This window comes from Canis lupus, chromosome 28 (assembly GCF_003254725.2).
Source record: "Canis lupus dingo isolate Sandy chromosome 28, ASM325472v2, whole genome shotgun sequence".
NCBI classification, from domain to species: domain Eukaryota; kingdom Metazoa; phylum Chordata; class Mammalia; order Carnivora; family Canidae; genus Canis; species Canis lupus.
The window spans coordinates 1506037-1527829 of NC_064270.1; the positions used below are offsets into that span (position 1 = coordinate 1506037).

At 43.7% G+C, this 21793-nt stretch overlaps 2 protein-coding genes across 4 annotated transcripts in view; one reads left to right on the forward strand and one right to left on the reverse strand.

Annotated features, from left to right (window-relative positions):
- The window catches only part of ERCC6 (ERCC excision repair 6, chromatin remodeling factor), an 80388-nt gene extending 79924 nt beyond the window's left edge, over positions 1 to 464 (reverse strand). Inside the window, exon 1 of the mRNA XM_025466347.3 lies at positions 331 to 464. The gene's annotated coding sequence lies outside the window, so the exon portion shown is untranslated. The remainder of the gene's footprint in view (positions 1 to 330) is intronic.
- LOC112671984 (thymosin beta-4-like) lies at positions 370 to 6010 on the forward strand. Of its 3 annotated transcripts, none has more exons than XR_007406730.1 (2): positions 370 to 619; positions 5380 to 6010. XR_007406730.1 is itself a non-coding variant. In XM_035707884.2 (2 exons), exon 2 carries the CDS (start codon positions 5454 to 5456, stop codon positions 5586 to 5588), a length of 135 nt encoding a protein of 44 aa, XP_035563777.1. In that variant the 5' UTR covers positions 468 to 619; positions 5418 to 5453; the 3' UTR covers positions 5589 to 6010. The 3 variants fall into 3 exon arrangements, 2 of the variants coding, with proteins under 2 accessions (XP_035563777.1, XP_048959108.1); XM_035707884.2 differs by having other exon boundaries at positions 468 to 619; positions 5418 to 6010; XM_049103151.1 differs by lacking the exon at positions 370 to 619 and adding an exon at positions 800 to 884 and having other exon boundaries at positions 5418 to 6010.
- Positions 6011 to 21793: the final 15783 nt, after the last annotated feature.

The following is a 21793-nucleotide window of genomic DNA, read 5'->3' on the forward strand; positions in this document are numbered from 1 at the left end:
ATCCGGGTCCTGGCCCCGCGCGCCGGCGCCGACACGGGCCCAAAGTTGAGGTTTCGCGGCGGGCCCGCCCGCCAGCCTGCGGCCGGCCTGAAGCTGGGGCGCCGCAGTCCCAGGTGAGCGCGGGCTCGTCACTTCCGGCCGCAGGTGCGCCAGGTCTGCGGGCGCGCGCCCAGCGCGAGGGCCAGCTCCCGGGCGGCCGCGGAGGGGCTCCCTCCAGGCGGCCGGACACCCGAGGCAAAGCCACCGGCGCCTGAAAGCCCCAGCGGGGCCCAGACATCCCCCGCCCGACCTTCCACCAGGCCGCCCCGACCCTCACCGACGCTCACTCACCCCGCGGCCACCCGAGCGGAAACGCAGACACCGCGGCCGCCAGCAGCCGAGAAGCCAGCCCGGGCGGCCCGGCGCATGCGTCCTCGGTCCCCCGTCAGCCCCGCCCCCAGCGTGACCCGACGGGCTTGCGCGGTAGGCCCCAAGGCGCATGCGCCAGGCCGACGAGGACGAGCGTGGCCGAGCACGTGACTTTTAAGGAGGCGCGTGGCCCCGCCTTTCCGCCTGCGCGCTCTGTGTGTCGCCTGGTGTAGAGAGTAAAAGCTGTGTCTCCAGGAAGAGAGAGGGAGAGGTACGCTGTGAACCCCCGAGAAAGTAAGGCTGCAGAAGGGAGGGGCTCGAACGGCACACCTGAGGACGCACGCACGGTGGATGCGGTCACCTGGCGCGGCTGTTGGCGCGCGACGAGCGGAGGCGGGGCTGATGCCCCCCCGCCCCCGCGCAGGTCTGGGTGCGGGTGCGGGTGCGGGTGCGGGTGCGGGTGCGCAGCGGGCCTACGCGACGGTCTGGATTGCGTGACTGAAGCAATCCCTCCCATCTGGCCTCCTACCAAAGAGGTAACAGAGATTTTGAGCCAAATGAGAATGTTTGCTTGGAGCTTTTGAAGAAACAAAATACCCACACCTATGTTGACCACAGAGGGAGGAAACCAAGCCTTACCTGAGGAAGGAGTAGCCTGTGATGGGTGCCAGGCTTACCAAATGAGGCAGCTTCTCAACCCGGGGATTCCGGCGCTGCAACACGGCGGATTGGCCAGCGCCAGCGCCAGCGCCGGAAAGTCCTCTGGGAGTCGTAGGAACTCAGACAAGGTCTCTGTGTTCTGGGGGGTGGCTTGGTCTGGTTTGGTTTTTTAGGAAAACATCTTTGGGCCTGGGTAGGGAAGTGCCTTCCTCATCTTAAAGCCTGAAGTGGGATAACAGGAAAAGGGGGCTAGGAAACTACTGGGTAATAGTAATACCACAATATCTCTCCTGTTAGCAGCACAGTCTACATTTGCCTCAAGTCATCCTACACACACACACACACACACACAAAGTCATCCTACACACACAAAAAAATGTAACTTTGTCTTTTTTTTTTAATTATTTTTTATTGGACTTCAATTTGCCAACATCTAGCATAACACCCAGTGCTCATCCCGCCAAGTGCCCCCTCAGTGCCCGTCACCCAGTCACCCCGACCCCCCACCCACCTCCCCTTCCACCACCCCTTGTTCATTTCCCAGGGTTAGGAGTCTCCCATGTTTTGTCACCCTCACTGATATTTTCACTCATTTTCTCTCCTTTCCCTTTATCCCCTTTCACTAAATTTTATATTCCCCAAATGAATGAGACCATATAATGTTTGTCCTTCTCCGATTGACTTACTTCACTCAGCATAATACCCTCCAAGTCCCTCCACGTCGAAGCAAATGGTGGGTATTTGTCGTTTCTAATGGCTGAGTAATATCCCATTGTATACATAGACCACATCTTCTTTATCCATTCATCTTTCAATGGACACCGAGGCTGGTGAGTTTTTCCTTCTAGTCATTTTGCTCAGTGCAGAGTGGCCAAAAACAAGTTGTACTTGATAGAAGCGCAAACTCTTCTCACTGTAGCACTACAGCTGTTCTCTCTTTAAATCTCAGACTGAATTCGTAGGTTTTCAGGATGATTTGAAAGTTATCTAGATAAGTTGGTGGGGACAGGTGACTTGGGGACCCTACTCTTCTGCCATCTTGCCCCGCCTCCTAACTTTGTTTTTTAAAAAGGAATAAAGAATTCTAGTGATCTCCTGGATACAATTATTGAGAATAGAAAGGCATTGGTAAGATACTACTTTTAATGCTTGAATTTGAAAGCTGTTTCTCCCAGATATACAGTGGCTCCCAACCGTTTTGAGAATGAGGTTCCCTTTTAAATATGCACTATCTTGCTGAGCCCCCATGTATCAATCAGAATTTGGACAAGAAGTAGATGCTACACTCAAACTAGAGGAGAATCAATAACTTCTACAAAGATGTGGACAGGATTAAGAAAACAACTCAGGATGGCACAGTACCCCTGAGGCTAGCAAGACTTCAGGACCTTTTCCCTTACATTATGGGCTAGATTGCATCCCTCCAAATTCAACTGAAATCCTAACCCCCAATACCTCAAAAGTGACTATATTTTGAGATAGGATCTCTAAAGACCCCAAAAACCTTTTTATTAAGTTAAAATGAGGTAATTAGGGTAGACTCCAATCCAATATAATTGGTGTCCTTATGAAAAGAGGAGATTGGGGCATTGGACATGCACAGAGGAAAGACCATGTGAAGACCCTGGGAAACAGCAACCATCTACAATTCAAGAAGAAAGGCCTCAGAAAAGACCAGCCCTGCCAACCCTTGATCTCAGACTTATAGCCTCCAGACTGTGAGAAAATAAATTTCTCTTTTTTAAGCCACCCAATTTGTAGTACTATATTATGGCAGCACTAACATGAATACACCATCCCTGGGCATGAAAGGGTAATGGTAAGACATTGGTTCAGAAGAGAATAGTTGAATGGAAAAGACCAATTGAAATGTATCAACCCATGATCACTCAGTGAGAGGGAACTGGGGAAATAAACACCCCGAACTCACTACCCTTCTATTATTTCATCTGTTGTTGCCTCCCACCAGCCAAACTTACTGACAGCCAGAGGGCAATGAAGCCTGTTGATGCCATTCTGTATAGATCAGCCTCTTCAGGCCTAGGTTAGGTTTGAGAGAGATGGAGAGTAGGTTTGGAGCATCAAACTGAAAAGATGCATTATACCCTACACAATTGTATTCATCCTTTTAGTATCCCTTTAGTGTAGAAAATGCGTAATGAAACAGTCACCATTAATTCAGTAAAGGTTTTTAGATGAATTTGTATTTAGTTAATTGAAGTATCTATGTACTTTCTCTAAGCCAAGTTTCCTCTGACCTCTGTGGCCTGAAAGTAGTAATGTCACATTAGCAGCAACAACTTAGATTTTGATGATTTCTGTGCCTACCTGAATACCCCAAAATCCCTCTTTTCACTCATGCCCTTATGAATGGAATATAGTGCCCTTACAAAAAGAGGTCCTGGAGAGATCCTTCACCCCTTCTGCCATGTGAAGACACAGCAAAAAGATGACTGTCCATGAACCAGGAAGTCAGCTCTCACCAGACACCAAATCCATCAGCATCTTGATCTCAGATTTCCCAGCCTCCAGAATTAGGAGAAATAAATTTCTGTTGTTTCTAAGCTACCAGGTCTGTAGTAGTTTGTCAGCAGCCTGAATGGGTTAAGATAAATTATAAGCAATTACTTATAATATTCATTTATGAACTTCAGTGTCTGAATGTCAACCAAAACCTCTCCTTTCCCCCCGACATCCTTTCAGTCCCCAAGTTCCATCAGTTCCACCTCCCCCATAGATTACATATCTATCCCATCTTCTCCATTCCCTATGTTCAGTTTTCTTGACTGTTGCAATCAGTCTCCTAGCCCAGTCTTTTTCCCTACCCATGCACTTGGGTGAGGATTTCAGACCCTTTGGATCATGTCTCTCCTCTGCCTCAGACCGACCAATGCAGGAAAAAATCCAAACTATTTAACATATTATCCAAGCCATTTTATTATCCTGCCCAGTCTGATTTTTTCTATATCATTTTTTGTCCTCTCAAGATTTAAGGAACTATTTACTATTCTATTTGTAATGTGCTGCAGTCATCTTGAACTGGCTAGCACCATTGTGTGCACCTCTTTCCAACTGCCTTAGTTTGCTCAGGCTGCCATAACAGAATACCATGCACTGGGTGGCTTAAACAACAGACATTTATTTTCTCACTGTTCTAGAGGCTGAAAAGTCTAATTAATCCTGGTGAGGATTCTTTTCTGGGTTCACAGATAGTTATCTTCTCACTGTCCTCATATGGTAGAGAGAGTTCTGGTGTTTCCTTTTTTAAAAGCTTGATTGATTTGAGAGAGAAAAAGAGTGAGGGTGGGGCAGAGGAAGAGGAGAAAGCAGACTCCCCACTGAGCAGAGATCCTGACTCGGGGCTCTATCTTAGGACCCCCAAGATCATGACCTTAGCCAGAGGCAGATGATTAATCATTGAGCCACACAGGTGCTCCTGTCTCTTCCTAATCACATAAGGGCACCAACTCTAACAGATTAGGACCCATGCCACCCTTAAGATCTTATTTACCTTAGGTACTTCCTAAAGGCTCTATCTCTAAGTACAGTCACATTAGGTCTCCAACATAGAATCAGTGGCCTCACATTGGTAACTTGAAATTGACCACGTGGGAGTATATACTACAGAAACAGACAAATTCTATGAACCAGAGTTTTTGATAGGAGGGGGACAGTTTATTTTTTCCCAGCATATTGCTACTTGTTCTTCTCAGGCCTATATGACTTTGCATATGGGTCTCTCTGCTTGGATTTCTCTCACCCATTCCAAAGTTTCTATTTTCTGAAGCTTTCTCTGATCCTCTAAATAGAATTAGGCCTTCTCAGCTCCTTCTGCACCCCAAACCGCATCTCTACTATGGTACTTATTACTTTGGATTTTAATACATTTTACATAACAAGGACTTTTAAAGTCCTAACTGTGGACCAGGTTTTGTCCTGAGAGCTTTAAAAATATTAACTCTCTTAAATATGACCATAATTATCACTGTGCTTTTCCTTTCTATTTAGTGTTCAGTGTAAGAAACTCTCTCCCTACCTCTACAAAACAGAAGGACTAAGTTGACTCTCATTTTTCAAAACTTCAGGGTAGTGGCAATGCCCCAATTTGATTCCCCTTCCTCAGAAACATGGAAAAACTAAAAAAAAAAAAAACAAAAAAACAAAAACAGAAATAAGGGCGTCTGGGTTGCTCAATGGTTGAGCATCTGCCTTCAGCTCAGGTCATGATCCCAGGGTCCTGGGATCGAGTCCCACATCAGGTTCCCCGCAGGGAGCCTGCTTCTCCCTCTGCCTTTGTCTCTGCCTCTCTCTGTATCTCTCGTGAATAAATAAATAAAATCTTTTAAAAAAAAATATGTTGGGATTCGGCAGCGACCACAGCACAGACCGGATCCCTCTCCTCTCTCCAGCTCACTCGTTCGCCTCGCTCCGCTTCCTCTGTAACCATGTCTGACAAACCCGATATGGCTGAGATTGAGAAATTCAAGAAGTCGAAATTGAAGAAGACAGAAACGCAAGAGAAAAATCCACTGCCTTCGAAAGAAACGATTGAACAGGAGAAGCAAGCAGGCGAATCGTAATGAGGCATGCGCCACTAATATGCACTGTACATTCCACAAGCATTGCCTTCTTATTTTACTTCTTTTAGCTGTTTAACTTTGTAAGATGCAAAGCGGTTGGATCAAGTTTAAATGACTGCGCTGCCCCTTTCCACATCAAAGAATGGAGAACTACTGACAACGAAGGCGCCTGCCTTTCCCATCTGCCTGGCTGGCTGGCTGGCTGGCTGGCAGGGAAGGAAAAGAACTTGCATGTTGGTGAAGGAAGAAGCTGGGTGGGAGGACAGTGAGATCTAGAGTAAAAAACCAAGCTGGCCCAAGGTATCTTGCAGGCTGTCAAAATGCAGTTTAATCAGAGTGCCATTTTTTTGTTCAAATGATTTTAATTATTGGAATGCACAATTTTTAATATGCAAATAAAGTTTTAAAACGTGAAAAAAATATTTTTGAAGTGCATTGAACACTGTGAGAAACTGATAAATCTAAAAATAGAGGTAAAAGCATATTATTTAGAATTATGTTAGCCACCACTACAAAAAGTAATGTTAAATATAGGTTGAATAAGTGAACAAATAATTTTTAAAGCAATGAATATATAACAATGGTTATATGATTCCATTGAAATATATATGTATATGTGTGTGTTTGTGTGCATGTGTGTATACAGGGGGAAGTGTGGTGTGGAGATGAGGAATAGTGTCCCTACTTTGGACACCATGACATTCTGTGCCTTTGCCTCTCTTAGTCTCACTGTTTCATATATTCTGTCCAACTTTCTCTTTACCCTGACTTTTTCTCAAATCCCTCCCAGATTAATTTTGGGCACTGCTTTTTTCTATAATCTTTTAGGGTCATTACAGAATCATTACATGGGTAATCATTACATTAATTTTAGGGTCATTACATGGGTGATTACAGAATCAACAAACACCTTACTCTCCAAAGCTGATATATAAAAGTAAAGAACAAGAAATCCTGTCATTTGCAACAACATGGGTGGACCTAGAGGGTATTTTGCTAAGTGAAATAAATCAGACAAAAAAAGATAGATACCATATGATTTCACTTATATGTGAACACTTAAAAAACAATGAGAAAGCAAAACAAAAACAGATTGATAAAGACAGAGAACAAACTGGTGATTGCTAGAAGAAAGGGGTGGATCAAATACGTGAAGGAATTAAGAAGTACTACTTCCAGTAACTTCCAGTAATAAAAGAAGTCATGAGGATACAAAGTACAACACAGAATACAGTCAACAATATTGTAATAACTTTGTATAGTGACAGACAGATGGTAAATGATGTAAGAAAGAACATTGGGGTTTGAAGCCATGGCCAAGAAAGAATTCTTGAGATGTCTTTGCTGCAAAAAGGTGATTTTATTAAAGCACAGGGACAGGACTTGTGAGCAGAAAGAGCTGCCCTGGGGTCATGAGGAGTGGCCCATTATATACTCCCAAGTTGGGAGGGGTAGTGTAAGTCTCTAAGGAATTTTGGAAGCAATGTCTCCAGGACCTTCAAGGGACTAGCTATTGTTGGGAAAAGGTCATTTATTACCGTCTAATAAAACGTTAGTCATGAGACCCTCCCATTTATATTGGTGGGCCATATGCTTGGGGGATGATTGCCAACACATATCTTGGAGGGTTTAAAAATAAAGGAGATTTCTACAGGAATTTTTATATGTTAAAGTAGATGTGCAACATCCTGGGGGTCAGGCTAAGATTGGCTTTTGCTCAGAGCAAAGTATTAAGATGGAGACAGTCCCTAAAGGAATGTCACTCTGCCTGTTTCAAGGATTTGTGAATGGGCTGTGGGTAGCAAGGAAATTTAATTTCTCTTCTGCCTTTGGTTCCCACATCAGGAACTTCACTTAAAGTGGAGAGCATTTCATAAGGTACAGAATTGTCGAATCACTATGCGGCACAGCTGAAACTAATATTATATGTCAACAATACTTCAATTAAAAATTTAAAACAAAATAAATAGGAAAGAATTAAAAATAGATATGTACGAGCAAAGGTCTGCTCAAACTTCAGAAAAAGGTACAGGTGAATCTTAGTAAGGCTCCACTATTTCAATCTAATTTTATTAGTAGTAACCAGCATGGTAACTGACATTTGCAGTTGTACCTTAAGGAGATTTTGAAGGGAACTATGGTGATTCTGAACACATGAGAAGGAAAATTATTGCAGACCTAGTCTTCATGAGTGGAAACGTACTGAGAGTATGAACATAAAGAAGAATTTAGCAATAGTAAGAATAACCTGAGGATGTGGACGTGTTTACAGGATATCTACTTCCAAATAAAATTTGTACAAAGAAAGTGGAATTATGTGATCTTAGTATCCTGTACACTATGTGACAGTTCCACCTCTTCATTATCCGTGCAGCTCCCTTTGAGCAGTCACCTCACGGAGAAGGCTATTCAACAAATGGCCACTAGAGAAAGCAGAGCACCCACAAATCGGTTTGGGTAATTTCATTTTAGCAGATGCATTTTGTCCAGTGGCTACTATGAGCCAGGTGTTCTGTTGGATATGGAGGACACAGAGGTAAACAAGGCAGACAAGGTCCATGCACTCATAAGACTTACATTCTTGCAGAGGAAAAATAAATAAATTTATTAAGCAAAAAAAAAAAGATGAAGTAATTAAAAAAGTAGCGTCTGAATAGGGGACATTTTAACTGCAATCTGAATGACAAAAGGTTACTATCTGAGTATCAAGTAGAAGAGGATTCTTGGCAGAAAGCAGTAGTGCAAAGAGGGTAATGTAGGCACAAACTTGGCAAATTAAAGACTAGAAATTTGGCCACTGTGACTGAAGCCAAGGCAGTTAGGGGCTAGATATCTAGAGTTCTGTAAGCTAGGCATTCAATTTAGATTTTATTCCAAGTGCAAATCAAATCTGTTGTAGGATTTTAAGTAGGAAAGTGACATTGTAAATTTGCATTTAAAAATATTTGTTGGCCTAATGACCATCATTTAGATCGATGGAACAGAATCGAGAGTCCAAAAATAAACTCATATATCTATAGTCAATTGATTTTCTTTTTTTTATTTTATTTTATTTATTTATTTATTCATGAGAGACAGAGAGAGAGAGGCAGAGACACAGGCAGAGGGAGAAGCAGGCCCCATGCAGGGAGCCCGACGTGGGACTCGATCACGGGTCTCCAGAATCACACCCTGGACCGAAGGCAGACGGTCAACCACTGAGCCACCCAGGGACCCCCCAGTTGATTTTCAACACATGTGCCAAGACCATTTAATAGGGAAAGAATAGACTCTTCAACCAATGGTGATGGGAAACTAGATATTCACAAGCAAAAGAATGACATTGGAATCAACCTCACACCATATGCAAAAATTGACTTAAGTGGAGCAAAGACCTAAAGAGCTAAAACTATAAAACTCTCAGAAGAAAACTAAGGAGTAAATCTTCATGACCTTGGATTTGGCAATGGATTCTTACATATGACAGCCAAAACATGGCAACAATGGAAAAAATAGATCAATTGCTCTTCATCAAAATTTAAAACTTTTGTGCATCAAAGGACACCATCTAGAAAGTGAAAAGGCAACCCACAGAATGGGAGAAAGTATTTGCAAATCATTTCTTTTTATTTATTTATGATGGGGGGGCAGAGACACAGGCAGAGGGAGAAGCAGGCTCCATGCACCGGGGCCCGACGTGGGATTCGATCCCGGGTCTCCAGGATCGCACCCTGGGCCAAAGGCAGGCGCTAAACTGCTGCGCCACCCAGGGATCCCTGCAAATCATTTCTTTTTTTTTTTATGATAGTCACAGAGAGAGAGAGAGAGAGAGAGAGAGGCAGAGACATAGGCAGAGGGAGAAGCAGGCTCCATGCACCGGGAGCCTGATGTGGGATTCGATCCCGGGTCTCCAGGATCGCGCCCTGGGCCAAAGGCAGGCGCCAAACTGCTGCGCCACCCAGGGATCCCTGCAAATCATTTCTGATGAAGGACTAGAATCCAGAGTATACAAACAACTCTTCCAACTCAACAACATGAAGAACAATCAATTAAAAATGGGAAAGCCATCTGAATAAACATTTCTCAAAAATTTATATATAAATGGCCAACAAGCACATGAAAAGATGTTCAACATCATTAGTCCTTTCAGAAATGCAAATAATCATATTAATTAGTAGTTGCCAAGGCCTGTGGGAATGGAGAGTTGGACAGTAATTGCTAGAGTACAGATTTTCTTTTTCTTTTTGGAGTGATGACAGTGTTCTGGAATTAGTGGTAATGGTTGCACAATTTTGTGAATGGCCTAAAAAACACTGACTTTTACACTTTAAAAGTGATTTTTATGGTATGTGAATGATAATAAAACAATTTTTAGGGGCACCTGGGTTGCTCAGCCGTTGAGTGTCTGCCTTCAACTCAGGGCGTGATCCTGGGGTCCTGGGATCGAGTCCTGCATTAGATTCCTTACAGGAATCCAGCTTCTCCCTCTGCCTGTGTCTCTGCCTCTCTCTGTGTCTCTTATGAATAAATAAAATCTTAAAAAAAATTTTTTTAAAATAAGCTCTAGTACATTAGGGCTTGAATTCTTGTTTTGGAAATCTTGTAACAGCTGCCATTAAAAAAAGTCAAACGAACATTAGATTAACTCAAGACACGTGAGTGAGGTCATCCTAGGCCATTCAGTCCCAAGTGAGACCTTGACTTTTAACTGACCTCCGGGATCAGCAGAGCTGACCCTGACTAGAGAAATTCCTCACTGATCCATAGAATTTGAGAACCAATAAATATTGACTGTGTTGGGGCGCCTCGGTGGATCAGAGGTTGAGTGTCTGCTTTTGTCTCAGGTCATGATCCTGGGGTCCTGGGATCAAGTCCCATATCAGGCAAGGAGCCTGCTTCTCCCTCTGCCTGTGTCTCTGACTCTCTCTGTGTCTCTCATGAATAAGTAAATAAATAAAATCTTTAAAAAAATATATTGACTATGTTAAGCTCTGTGTTTGGAAATAGTTTGTTATGTAGCAAAAGTTAACTGAGACGGAAGGTGACCCAGAAGACTGTCAAAATGCTCAGTGCCAGAAATGTGGAAGACAATGAGACAAATGCTCTTCCTTTCTTAGGAGCCATCACACCAGAGGGGACGTGCCATTTACACAAAGGCACAGGCAGCTCACAGGTCACTGCATTGTCTCCTAGAGAGCAAACACATCCATAAGGACTCCAAAGACTGCCCAGATGGCTGACATTCAAAGGAGATGCAGGAATGAGCAAGCAAAAAGAGAGCAGGTGGTCCTTAAGTGAGACCCTTCTGTGTACTACCCTATGAGCACAGACACCTGGGGCACAGAGGGGAGGTTGGGAGAGAGGGAGGTCACATGCTTTCCTCTGCTAGTAGCCCACTGCTTCTAAAGACCTGGGAAGAGAATCATAACACTCAAATAACGTGAATATTTACCTGAAAGGATGCAAAGGTTTTAACCCCACATTAGAATACTGGCAGATGTGACCTAGGTAATATTGTCTGGCAAGAGACCAACTTTTCTTTCTCCCCACTTTCAGGAATGGGAAAAAGAACCCAAAAAAGCAAACTCGATAGTAATGGTTACCAGAGGGGGGAAAAATCACATTTGTACATTGCTAGGTTAAAACTGCACAATTCAGACTGTTACCGTCTTTCCTTTTTCTCTCCCTAATATTTGGTGCTAGCCATGTGCCTAGCTCTCAGAAAGCAGAGGAATAAACATCTGAGTGTTTGCTCATGTCCTTCTCCTTTGTGGTGATGGATATTCTACAATCCTCCATGATTTAGCTCAATTCAGCCCTTTCATAAAGCTTTCCTGAAACCTGACTTCAGGCTGCAGGAAATTCTTGTTCTTTGTCCTCAATTCCAGCACAGAACTCCCCAGACAGCTTTGTAATTGGCTGGGTCAATGTCCATTTCCCCAGATCTCAGCTGCTCCTACAACCTTGAACTTTTCCTTCCAGGGACACGGGATGCCACTCCCAGGCTTGTCCTCTGTCCCAGAGCCACAAGAACCGTCAGGTGCTACAGATAAAGAGACATGACCACCACTCCCTCACAAAGCATCAGCCCCTTAGGGACCTCAGATCTCAGAGCCCGTAGCTGTTCTCAGGTCAAACCAAGTGGGGAAGCTTCAAAAACGTGCCTCCTCCAGTCTGACAGCGCCCCTACCCACCACCCACCTCATTTCTGTGAGGTCTGTGTTTAGAGACCCACAGATTCCTCAAGATGCTTTTTAAGACTTCCTGCTTTTTGCTAGCAAATTGTTAATCAGTTTGTGGCAGCATAAATAAAACTAGAGGTTTTAATTAAAACTAGTGAATGAGTGAGTGGAGACCAGCCTGGCCGCTTTGCTCTGAGCCTTGAAGCAGTAAATAATGAAAGTGTCACACAGCAAGTGATGGGTTTTAGCAGAAGTGTAGGGCCAACAGAAATGAGGCCACAGAGAGCTCCTCCCCCCCAGGTGCAATTTCCAAGTCGGTAGAATCCCCATTTTAGTGTTAACGAATTCTGCAGGAACTGCCCAGTTTTCTGGACATTCCAGAAAAAAAAAAAGGCAAGATCAGAGTAGCATGCAGGATGCCCATTCTTTGCATATCCTTGGCATGCTTTCACAGGGCACTACTTAATGTCCTGGTCCTCGCAGAGGGGAGCAGGGGACACCACAGACATTTCTTGGGCCAGAATCTGGAAATCTGACATTCTCAATGTGTAGGATATAAAAAGATTTGTTCTACATCCCACTTGACTTTCAAATGCTCTGTAGAGATGTATATAGATTTTTTAAAAAAACTATAATTATCTGGGATCATACCTGAACTCCATGTAATCATAAAGTCCCTTTTGCACAATTTTACTAAGGACATGTAACTACCATGTGGGCAAGATAAGCCAGGAGTTTCCTTGACAGCATTTTAAACTCCTGACCCAGTGGCAACAGCCCTCTTGGTATCCACATCTCGAGTATAACACCTGCATCAATCCTCACTGTAGCTTGTCAATTTTAAGGTGATTCCACATACAGGTACAAGCATGGTACTATTTGTTTGCATCTGAGTGTGGGTCTGCCCAGGTACTTGCATGTTGAAATGAATACGATTTTATTATGAATAATAATAATTTCCCTTTTATTTTACTCAGTAGGGCATTATACCAATTTTTTAAAAACTATGTATAGGAGATATGAAGAAATATTTGTTATAGAAATGGGTGCATTGTATCAGATGAGTTGGAAAGCCACTGTTTGTGCCAACATGTGAGTATGACAATCATTGAGAGAACTTTGGAGAACGTACTCTCTCACTTCTCTTCTCTGTCCCCACTGCTTCATCAGCTCTGATTCACGTTTAAGGGGACTCCCAGAAGCCATTTCCAAGCCCCTGAAGCAGCTCCTCAGCCTGAGCAAGTTGTGCCAGGTCTAAACAATCCGTCTGGCTAGCTGCCATGCTCACTTCTTTCCCCAGCTCTCTCCCCACACACCGTACACCCCTCCAGCTCCCATGAGTCTTGCAGAAGCCCGTAAGTGTTCCTTATTTGGTTTTCCTTATTCTTCCCACTCACTATTATGTCCAGGGGTTTGAGGCTATGAAGGTAGGGATCCCAGACCTGGCCTGGACACCAGGACAATGTGATGGTTTTCCCAACACATTTCTGAAGTATGCTGGTTTATACCCGTGTGAGCAGGTTATGTTATATGGCACCACTAACATTAAAGCAGGGAGATGTTTTATATGGGCCTGATAAGATCAGCTGAACCCTTTAAAGGTAGAGTATTTTCTTTGGCTGGTGGCAGAAGGAAAAGTCAAAGATTTGAATGTGCCACTGCTGTATTGAAGATGGACGGGGCCATATGGCAAGGAATGCAGGTGATCTCCAGGAGCTGGGAGCTGCCCCCAGCTGACTTTTAGCAAGGAAACAGGGACTCTAGTCCTAGAACCACAAGGAACTGAACTCTGCCAACAATAATAACATGCATGGAAGTAGATGTTTGCCCCAGCGCTTCCAGACAAGAACTCAGTCCTGCTGACACCTTGATTTCAGCCTATGATACTATGCACAGAGTCATACTCTCTTGGTCATGCTGGGCCAGACTTCTGACCTACAGAGCTGGGGGCTGATGGTGGGTGCTGTTTAAGCTTCTAGAAATTCAGAAATTGGTTTTGCAGTGATAGGAAATTAATGCAGACAGGCACTATTTTCCTGAGGGCAAGAGAGCGAGATATTTGGAAAGGAATCTGAGAAGTAGTACCTGTAAGGAGTTCAAGCCAATGCCTGGCAGAGATAGAAAGGACAGGGCAGGGACACAGTCAGAGACCAAAGGCCAGCAAGATTGAAGGTCTAAGTGGTGGTGGCAGGGGGAGCCAGCTTAGTGTGTACTGCATTGACAGGGTACGAGTAGCAGTGTCAGTTCTCTTTAAAATGTATGTATATACACACACATACATATGTTACATATTATATATAATAAATAAACATTTTTATTCTTAACTATATTATGATACATATATCAGCTTTGTTATAGAAAACTCACCACCAAAACTGTAGTAAGAGAAACCCAGGGGATCCCTGGGTGGCTCAGCGGTTTAGCACCCGCCTTCCGCACAAGGCATGGTCCTGGAATCGCGGGATTGAGTCCTACACCAGGCTCCCTGCATGGAGCCTGCTTCTCCCTCTCTCTGCCTGTGTCTCTGCCTCTCTCTCTCTCTCTCTCATGACTAAATAAATAAAATCTTAAAAAAAAAAGAAAACCTCAGGAATCCCAACATTGACAGACAACCATTGTGAACTTTGGTTTACATCATTCGGGTATCTATGCCATATGGAGGTAAATAATTTGACATAATAATTATAACTAATTTTAATCAATGGCTTACCATAGGTCAATACTCTGCAATTAGTTACACATGGTAACATTTAATTTCCACAACACAGGAGTACTTATGTATTCATATGTACTGATGAGGTAAATATAGTTCTTATCCCTATTTTACAGCACATTCACTGAGGCCCAGAGAAACTGACTCATTTTCCTGTGCTTACCCCGCCATAAGCCCGGATTGGAACTCAGGCCATTGGACTCCAGAAGCTGTACTCTTGACTGTTACCTCTCTACTGCCTCGTGTGAACAGGATTTTATGATGGATGTGATTTTACAAACTGCTTTTCTTGGTAACAAGTCATGGGCAGTATCCTAAGTTGGGTCCCACTGGAAACAGATGCTAAGGCAGATTTGTGTGCAGGAGACTTACAGGGGATGGAGGAAGTGAGACTGAGCAGAGGGGGAAACTGGACCACAGTGCACTGTCAACACAGGCCTTGGTTTATTCTATGTGGAGCCTTGGAATTGGGATAGCCTTACAGATTGAGGCACAGGGGCACTACATTTTGCCTTTTCCCAAGGATGCAACACTATTTGTGATTCACTATCTTGACTGGAGATGGGAGGCAGCAGTTTCAGAAACTCCTACTTGGCCCCCTCCTGTTGGAATAGCTCTTACTCCACAGGCCAAGAGACCACTGTGGGCATTTCATCAACCAATGTATGTGTCTCCCAATTGCCCATTTGGGGGTTGGAGAAGTAACCATGGGGTGGGTCTGTGAGGCTTCCACAAAAGTTGTTAGTTCAGCTGACAGAAGCTACTTTGTCTAATGTCTAATGACCAATTCATATACAGGCACAGAGAGGAGCCTCCATGCCACAGCTTAAACATCTACAAAGGTCCGGTCTATCCCCAGAACTCTTGGGGATTATTTCTGCCTTTCCTGCAACTGCATTTTCATTTGATCTGCTTCCCTCTGCCCCGTTCCACTTTCCTCAGTTCCACACTGTGCAGTTACCCAGAGCACTTCCCAATAAACTCCCTCTGACTGAGAGTCATGGAATCACAACCTAAAACACTCGTATTCAGCAGTGGTTCAAGGAAGCAGACTCTAAAATGGTATTTTAGGATTATATCACCCACAGGCTGATGAGGAGGGACCCATAACTGAGTTAGGAATAGACAGCTCCTAGCAGGCCAAAGCAGTGCAATTGTTAAAACTTACACCAGTCATGCACTGGAATAGGGCAATGGGAAAAGGATATTACAGGTGCAATGTCTCAGGCTTCTGGGAAGGTCAAGAGAAGTAATGGTCATAAAGACAATGAAATTGGTTGGCTCTTACTAGGCACTCAGATCACATGCTCACTTGCTGGCCTATGGCTAAGTGTACAGTCTCTACTAAGACCCCATAATAGGCCAAGGGCTGTTTCTTAAAAGGAGAGTAGTTATCTCTGGAGGATTGGCAGGGCTTTGACCCCAAATCCCAAGGGTCTACATTTAAATTCACCTATAGGGACCTGCCAAAGTCTCCAAACCACATTCCTATCTGCCACTGACATTTCAGTTATTTTAAAGACTGGATTTTAGGAAACAGAGTAGATAAGCATGGCACTTTTTTAAAAAATTTGATTCATAGCTTCTCCCATGCTCCATAAATAATACTTTAAAAATACAGCTTTTATCAGTGTGAGCATGGATCACACCATGTTATAAGGCCTGCATATGTGTTCCATTCTTACCCGGCCTGAAGACAGGGATAGAAAGAGTCCATTATATCCTCATATCCTCCCTGCCAAACAAAATGCCTCAGACATGATTCTGTTTGGTGTTTGTGAGATGGATGGGAGGCTGGCACATAGGGTCCCTACGGGATCTGCCAGGGTTTCCTTCTACCTCCTGGCTCTAGCACACTCTTCTCGCTCTCTCTCTCTCTTTTTTTTTTTTTTTTTTTTTTTTAGCACACTCTTCTTAGATTGGAGCAGCAGTTCAGTTCTCAAATACACATCAGTATCATGGATGTGGTCATTAAAAGCAGATTCCCGGACTCGCTTCTGACCACCGGAACTGGGATCCCCAGGAGTGGGCTGGGAACAGGCCTATCTCCCAGCTCCTCGGCACCTGCCACATACTGAGTGGCAGCATCCGGAGCTCCAGACCAGAGGAGGCATTTCTGAGTCCTCCACCCTCAGGGAAACTCCTCCCCACCTTCATTCTCATTCTCACTGTGACCTCTTCCACATTTGGTTATTTTCTTTCCTCACACTTATCTTCCTTTTTTCACAGCAGAATGACTATTGTGAAGTCCAGTGGTAATATTTTTCATAGTTACACTGTCTCACATTTCCCACTCAGGAAATGTGGTATTTTATTGGTAGCTGGCTGTTCTAGCCTGAGGTGGGACAGAACTGATATAGGTAAGGATCACAGCACAAAGGTATAGAAGTTGGCAAAGGTCCCAGGATAAATCCTAACTTCACAAAATAATATTCAAGAAAAGAATGTGAAACCCTCTCAAACAATTAATGCCTTGGGATTGCAACTTTAATCTAAATTTTTCAAGTTCTTATTGACGATAGGAGTTGGGAATCACGGCCAGTGTGATATGTGTTGTTTTCTGACTGATAGAGGTGTGAGGCCTTTGGTCCAGGGGAGAAAATGCCAGCTCAGCAAGATTCCAAAGTGGAAGCAATTTGGAAATGGTTTGGAAATCAGTTCCCTGCCCAAATGGGCTAAACAAACCCAAACCAGAGCTTTTTACACAAATGATTAGAAATGAAAGCAAAAATTTCATCAAAGCAAAGGTGTGCATGCAACATATTGGCCCCTTGGTGTCATTTGAAGGAAATTAATATGGAGGGCCAAAGAGATGGAGTCTGCAATATGTAATGCTCCAGAGACCTGCTCGTGATTTTGTTCCTAGTGTAGCAGAAATAAATGCTCCCAGCAAACTTTCAGGGAAAAATAAGACATGTGCATAAGTAAGATTCATCAGACCTAATGAGTCATCTTTGACATCATAAAACTTGAAAAATATAAGGTTGTAGCCTGTCAGATCTTTGCATGCTCAGAAGAAGCAAAATGAGGGCTGCCCAAGTACACAGCTGTGGGCAGCTCTTGAGCACATTGGGCCTAGCAGAGCAGAAGAAACAGAAACATGGCTCCATTGGGGGATTATTGAGCTACTGCAGGGACTTGGGGTGGGGTGCTGGGGTGGAGAAAATTGAAAGTGTGGGGGCTCATGTACCTTCTATAGTCAGGAACCACTTTTCTTCTATTCAAATGGAGTTCCTGGGGAGACTGTGTTTCCATCCAAACACACCATCCACCAGGATTTCCTGGAATGCAGCGGCTCTTTCTGAGAGACTAAGGAAAGAAGGGTCACAGAGCATGGCCAGGACAGGACCTCCATGGGGCAGGACCTTCAGAAGTCTTCAGACCCCGAAGAACAGTGTTTGGTGTGGTCTTATGTCTGCCTGAGCTGCCAAGAATTGGAGAACCCGCTTCCATTTGGCATCAGATCCTGCTGGCTGCCCCCACTTAGATTAGCCCTGTCTCTCTGCGATGCACCCATACCTGCTCACGCACAGCCGCAGCCACAGCTGTTACTTCCCCCGGGCCTGAAAATCTCTTCATGTCTCTCCCTTTGCAGCTCTGATTATGCCCAGACTCAATCAGGGAGAGGCTGAGGGCCATGTCCTTATAAATTACAGGCCCTTCTGGGGGCCTCAGGTATCCCACCTCTGCCACCTTTAGCCCTCAAAATACCAAACCTCCTCTTCAGGGAATCATGGTTGCATGGCAAGCCAAACCATGGCTTCTTGACCATACACTCCCCCAGGTACTTCCTGGGTTTGAAAGCTTTCTCTAAACGCCCAGAAAACTGAGATCCTCCCTCCCTCTGTTGACCCATTCCATGTCAACGATGGACAACACCCCTCCATCAGTCCTTGAGAGTCCCTCATGGTGAGAACCTCTTGAAAGAACAGCCAATCCCCTCCACAGTGTACAGCCAGGTTCTTTGGGAGCAGTGTCCTTCCTTCAGGGATCACACCACATCACGTCAGCACTGGCATCTGACCAGCATCTAGACCTCTCCAGTCCTCTGCACACACTGCCAGTCCTGCAAGGTGCAGCTAGATGTCTGGCTTATTCCATAAGTCTTAGCTGCAGGACTCAATGTTCTGGGCACACAGCACCCCCACACACACACACCTCGAGTGGTGGATCCCGGAAATCCTTGGCAAGGGCATCAAATATGGCCCACTTTCCTAGGTATGTGCATAGTCCCTGCCCATGCATGCACCTAGAGGAGAGGTTTCTGGGATCCTTCCTCATGACAGCCATTGAATATATGAAAAGACATAGACTTTGAGGCCATGACAACCAGCTTGGCCTGGTATCCTGGCTCAGCCACTTATATGTATCCTGGGAAATGAGTTAATATATCAGAACTTTGGTTTCCTCACCTTTTACTCATTCAATGATTATTTACCATTCCTATTGTGTACTTGCTCCATTCTAGGCACTGAGGAGACAGCAGCAAGTAACAAAGTTGCAATATCTGCCCCTCTGGAGCTGAGCAGAGAGGTCTAAGGTAGAAAAATAAGTTTGGAAGTCTTCAGGACAGGATGCCTAGGTGGCTCAGTCAGCCAAATGTCTGCCTTTGGCTCAAGTCATGATCTCAGGGTCCTGGGATGGAGCTCCACATCAGGCTCCCTGCTTTGCAGGGAGTCTGCCTCTCCCACTCCCCCTCTGCTTGTGCTCTCTCTTTTGTTCTCAAATAAATAAATAAAATATGTTTTTTAAAAAAGAAAGTCTTCAGGATGTGGATGGAATATGAAGCCATGAGATCAGATGAGAGCGCCTGGAAGTAATGTATAAATAGAAGAAGATGAATCCAGCTCTAGAACATCCAACATTTACAGGTCAAGCAAGAGAAATCAGCAAAGACGACTGAGAAACTGGGGAGAAAAAATGGGAAAGAGAGAATGTCACAAAAGCCAGGAAAGAGAGTATCTCAAGAATCAGGGAGTAGTCCTTTGTGTTTATAGCACACACTTCATAGGGCCAAATGGTAGAGTATATGCAAAAGCACCTATGGGCCATGCCTTGAATGTCTACCTTTTACTATTAAAAGTAAATTGTTGTCTACCTCTTGAGCCTGCTTCTCTCATGAGGCTCTTGTGGGCCACTGTGACCCAAACTGCTTTTATAATGATTTTATGATTTTATAAAAGGAAGAGCAATCACAGCACTGTTTCCCTTGGGAAGTCCACTAGAAATTACAGTGATCATTGGGTAGCAAGAAATTTTCAATGGAATGGACCCAGAAGGATTAAATGAGAGAGAAGAATGGAGAGAGGAATGAATAGTCTGTAAACATCATGCCTGAGAACCAGAATTTTCACCAAGGATGCAGAAAACAAGTTTTGCCAAAGAAAAAGTAAAGGATTATTCTAAACCTCATTAAGACACTGAGACTAAACATTAGTCCTGGTTGCACATTGGTTGATAAAACAAGTTATCTATAAAGCAATTGGGTTGACAAGAGATGTAACTTTCAGACCTTTTGTAACAGAGCATACAACCTGAAACTACTATTTCAAAAAGTAAAATAGCCCAGTAGTTTCCAAACGTCTCTATTGCTTCTCCATGTCTTGAACAAACCACAAGAAAAGGCTCACAATAACCATAAGCTTTAAATGCTTGACTTGTGCGTGTGTGTGTTTGTGTGTGTGTGAAAAAGAGAGAGATAGGGAAATGCAAAAAAGGAGTCAAATTGGGGGATAAATTAACCTTTTGAAGATCATATTTCTATGTGAAATACTGTATAAGATGTTTCTGTTCAAATCTTTCTTCCTTCTCTCAATCCCTCTTTCTATCTCCCGCTCTCTTTCTCTTATGTCTCTCTCTCTCCCTCTCTCTCCTTCTCTTCCTTAAAGTACTATTGGCCTTGAAATTTGACATTACAAATACAGCTCCACTTTGACCAAGCAAAGTCCTACATTCTATCCCTTAAACTAAGTAAAAAGAAAAGCCAAATAAATTGTGCAGATTATTTTGGATTCTCGTAGATCCCAAGCTTACCCCAAGTATCTGATCTGTTTAAAAGTGCCAAGGCCAGGGATGATTGGCTGGCTCAGTCAGAAGAGCATGATTCTTATCTCAGGGCCGTGAGTTTGAGCCCCACATTGGTTGCAGAAATTACTAAAACAATAAAAAAAAAACTCTTAAAAATAAATGAATAAATAAATAAAAATAAAAATAAAATAAATAAATAAAAGAGCCAAGGCCAAAGACAAAAATTAGTAGCTGGTTTCTACCTCTTGCTGATGCTAACCTAACTACCACCCTGGGAGGAAGCACAGAGGTGCCTGTGGAGCAGCCCCACCATATCAGGACTTCACACAGACCTTACACTCTCATGGCCTTGCTCCTTTGTTTTGCTTCTTTATTAAATACCATAGAGCTGCCTGGTTAGTTCCTATGCCCGTGTCAACTCTCTGACTGGGTCTAGATTAGCTCTTTCTCTTTCTCTGCCATTACACTGGACTCTAGTGACTGTCCAGTGTCCTCTAGCCTTTTCCTAGTCTTTGGTTTTCAGCTTTGTCACCCTGTATTGGTCCTCAACTCAGTTGTACCATGTTCTGCTTTTAGTCAACCAATTATTCACTAACCTACACACAGCACACCATCCATCCACCACCCCTGCCCATTTGGTGAACATTTATTGATGACCTTCTGTTCCAGATCCTATACTTGATGCTGAGAAGTCAGAAATAATGAGGAAATAATAATAAAACAAAACCAGATTTTGAGAGGAAGTAATAAAGACCTTATTTATCTTCCCATATGGAACAACCAAAAATCCAGTCAAAATATATGAAACAATGGATTTCAGCACACTGGACACCAGGCCATGAAATATAGAGGTGGGAAAAAAATCAAGATGAGCCCTAATATTGCCTCAGCTTTCCACTTGAGAGCATTTCCAGGCTGTGATACAAACAGGAGGAACCAAAACAGAACCAGAAGACATTTGAGAACATGGAGCTGAGAGTCTTGGACAACCAAGGTAACTAAAGTTTAGAGGGCAGAATACCAGAAAAGAGTCAGGACCACAGAGACTTACAGACTTAGAGAGTCTCCCTTGAATATTTAGCAGAGTATTGATCAGCATGTTTATGTAAGGAAATTACTCAGGTCTGGGAAACGAGCCATCTAAAAAGATTAGAGGTAACAATGCCTATGCTTACACAGTGGCTTGAATATGCTTGTTCCTACCAGGCAGACTGGAAAACCTCGTAATTCACAATAGAAGTACTCAGAAAGTCTTGTCTCATAATGTCAAATAATTTACCCAAGACTGGATACTGCTCCAGACC

Coding starts and splice junctions, on each gene's coding strand:
- LOC112671984 (XM_035707884.2), top strand. CDS start 5,454: ATGTCTGACAAACCCGATATGGCTGAGATTGAGAAATTCAAGAAGTCG.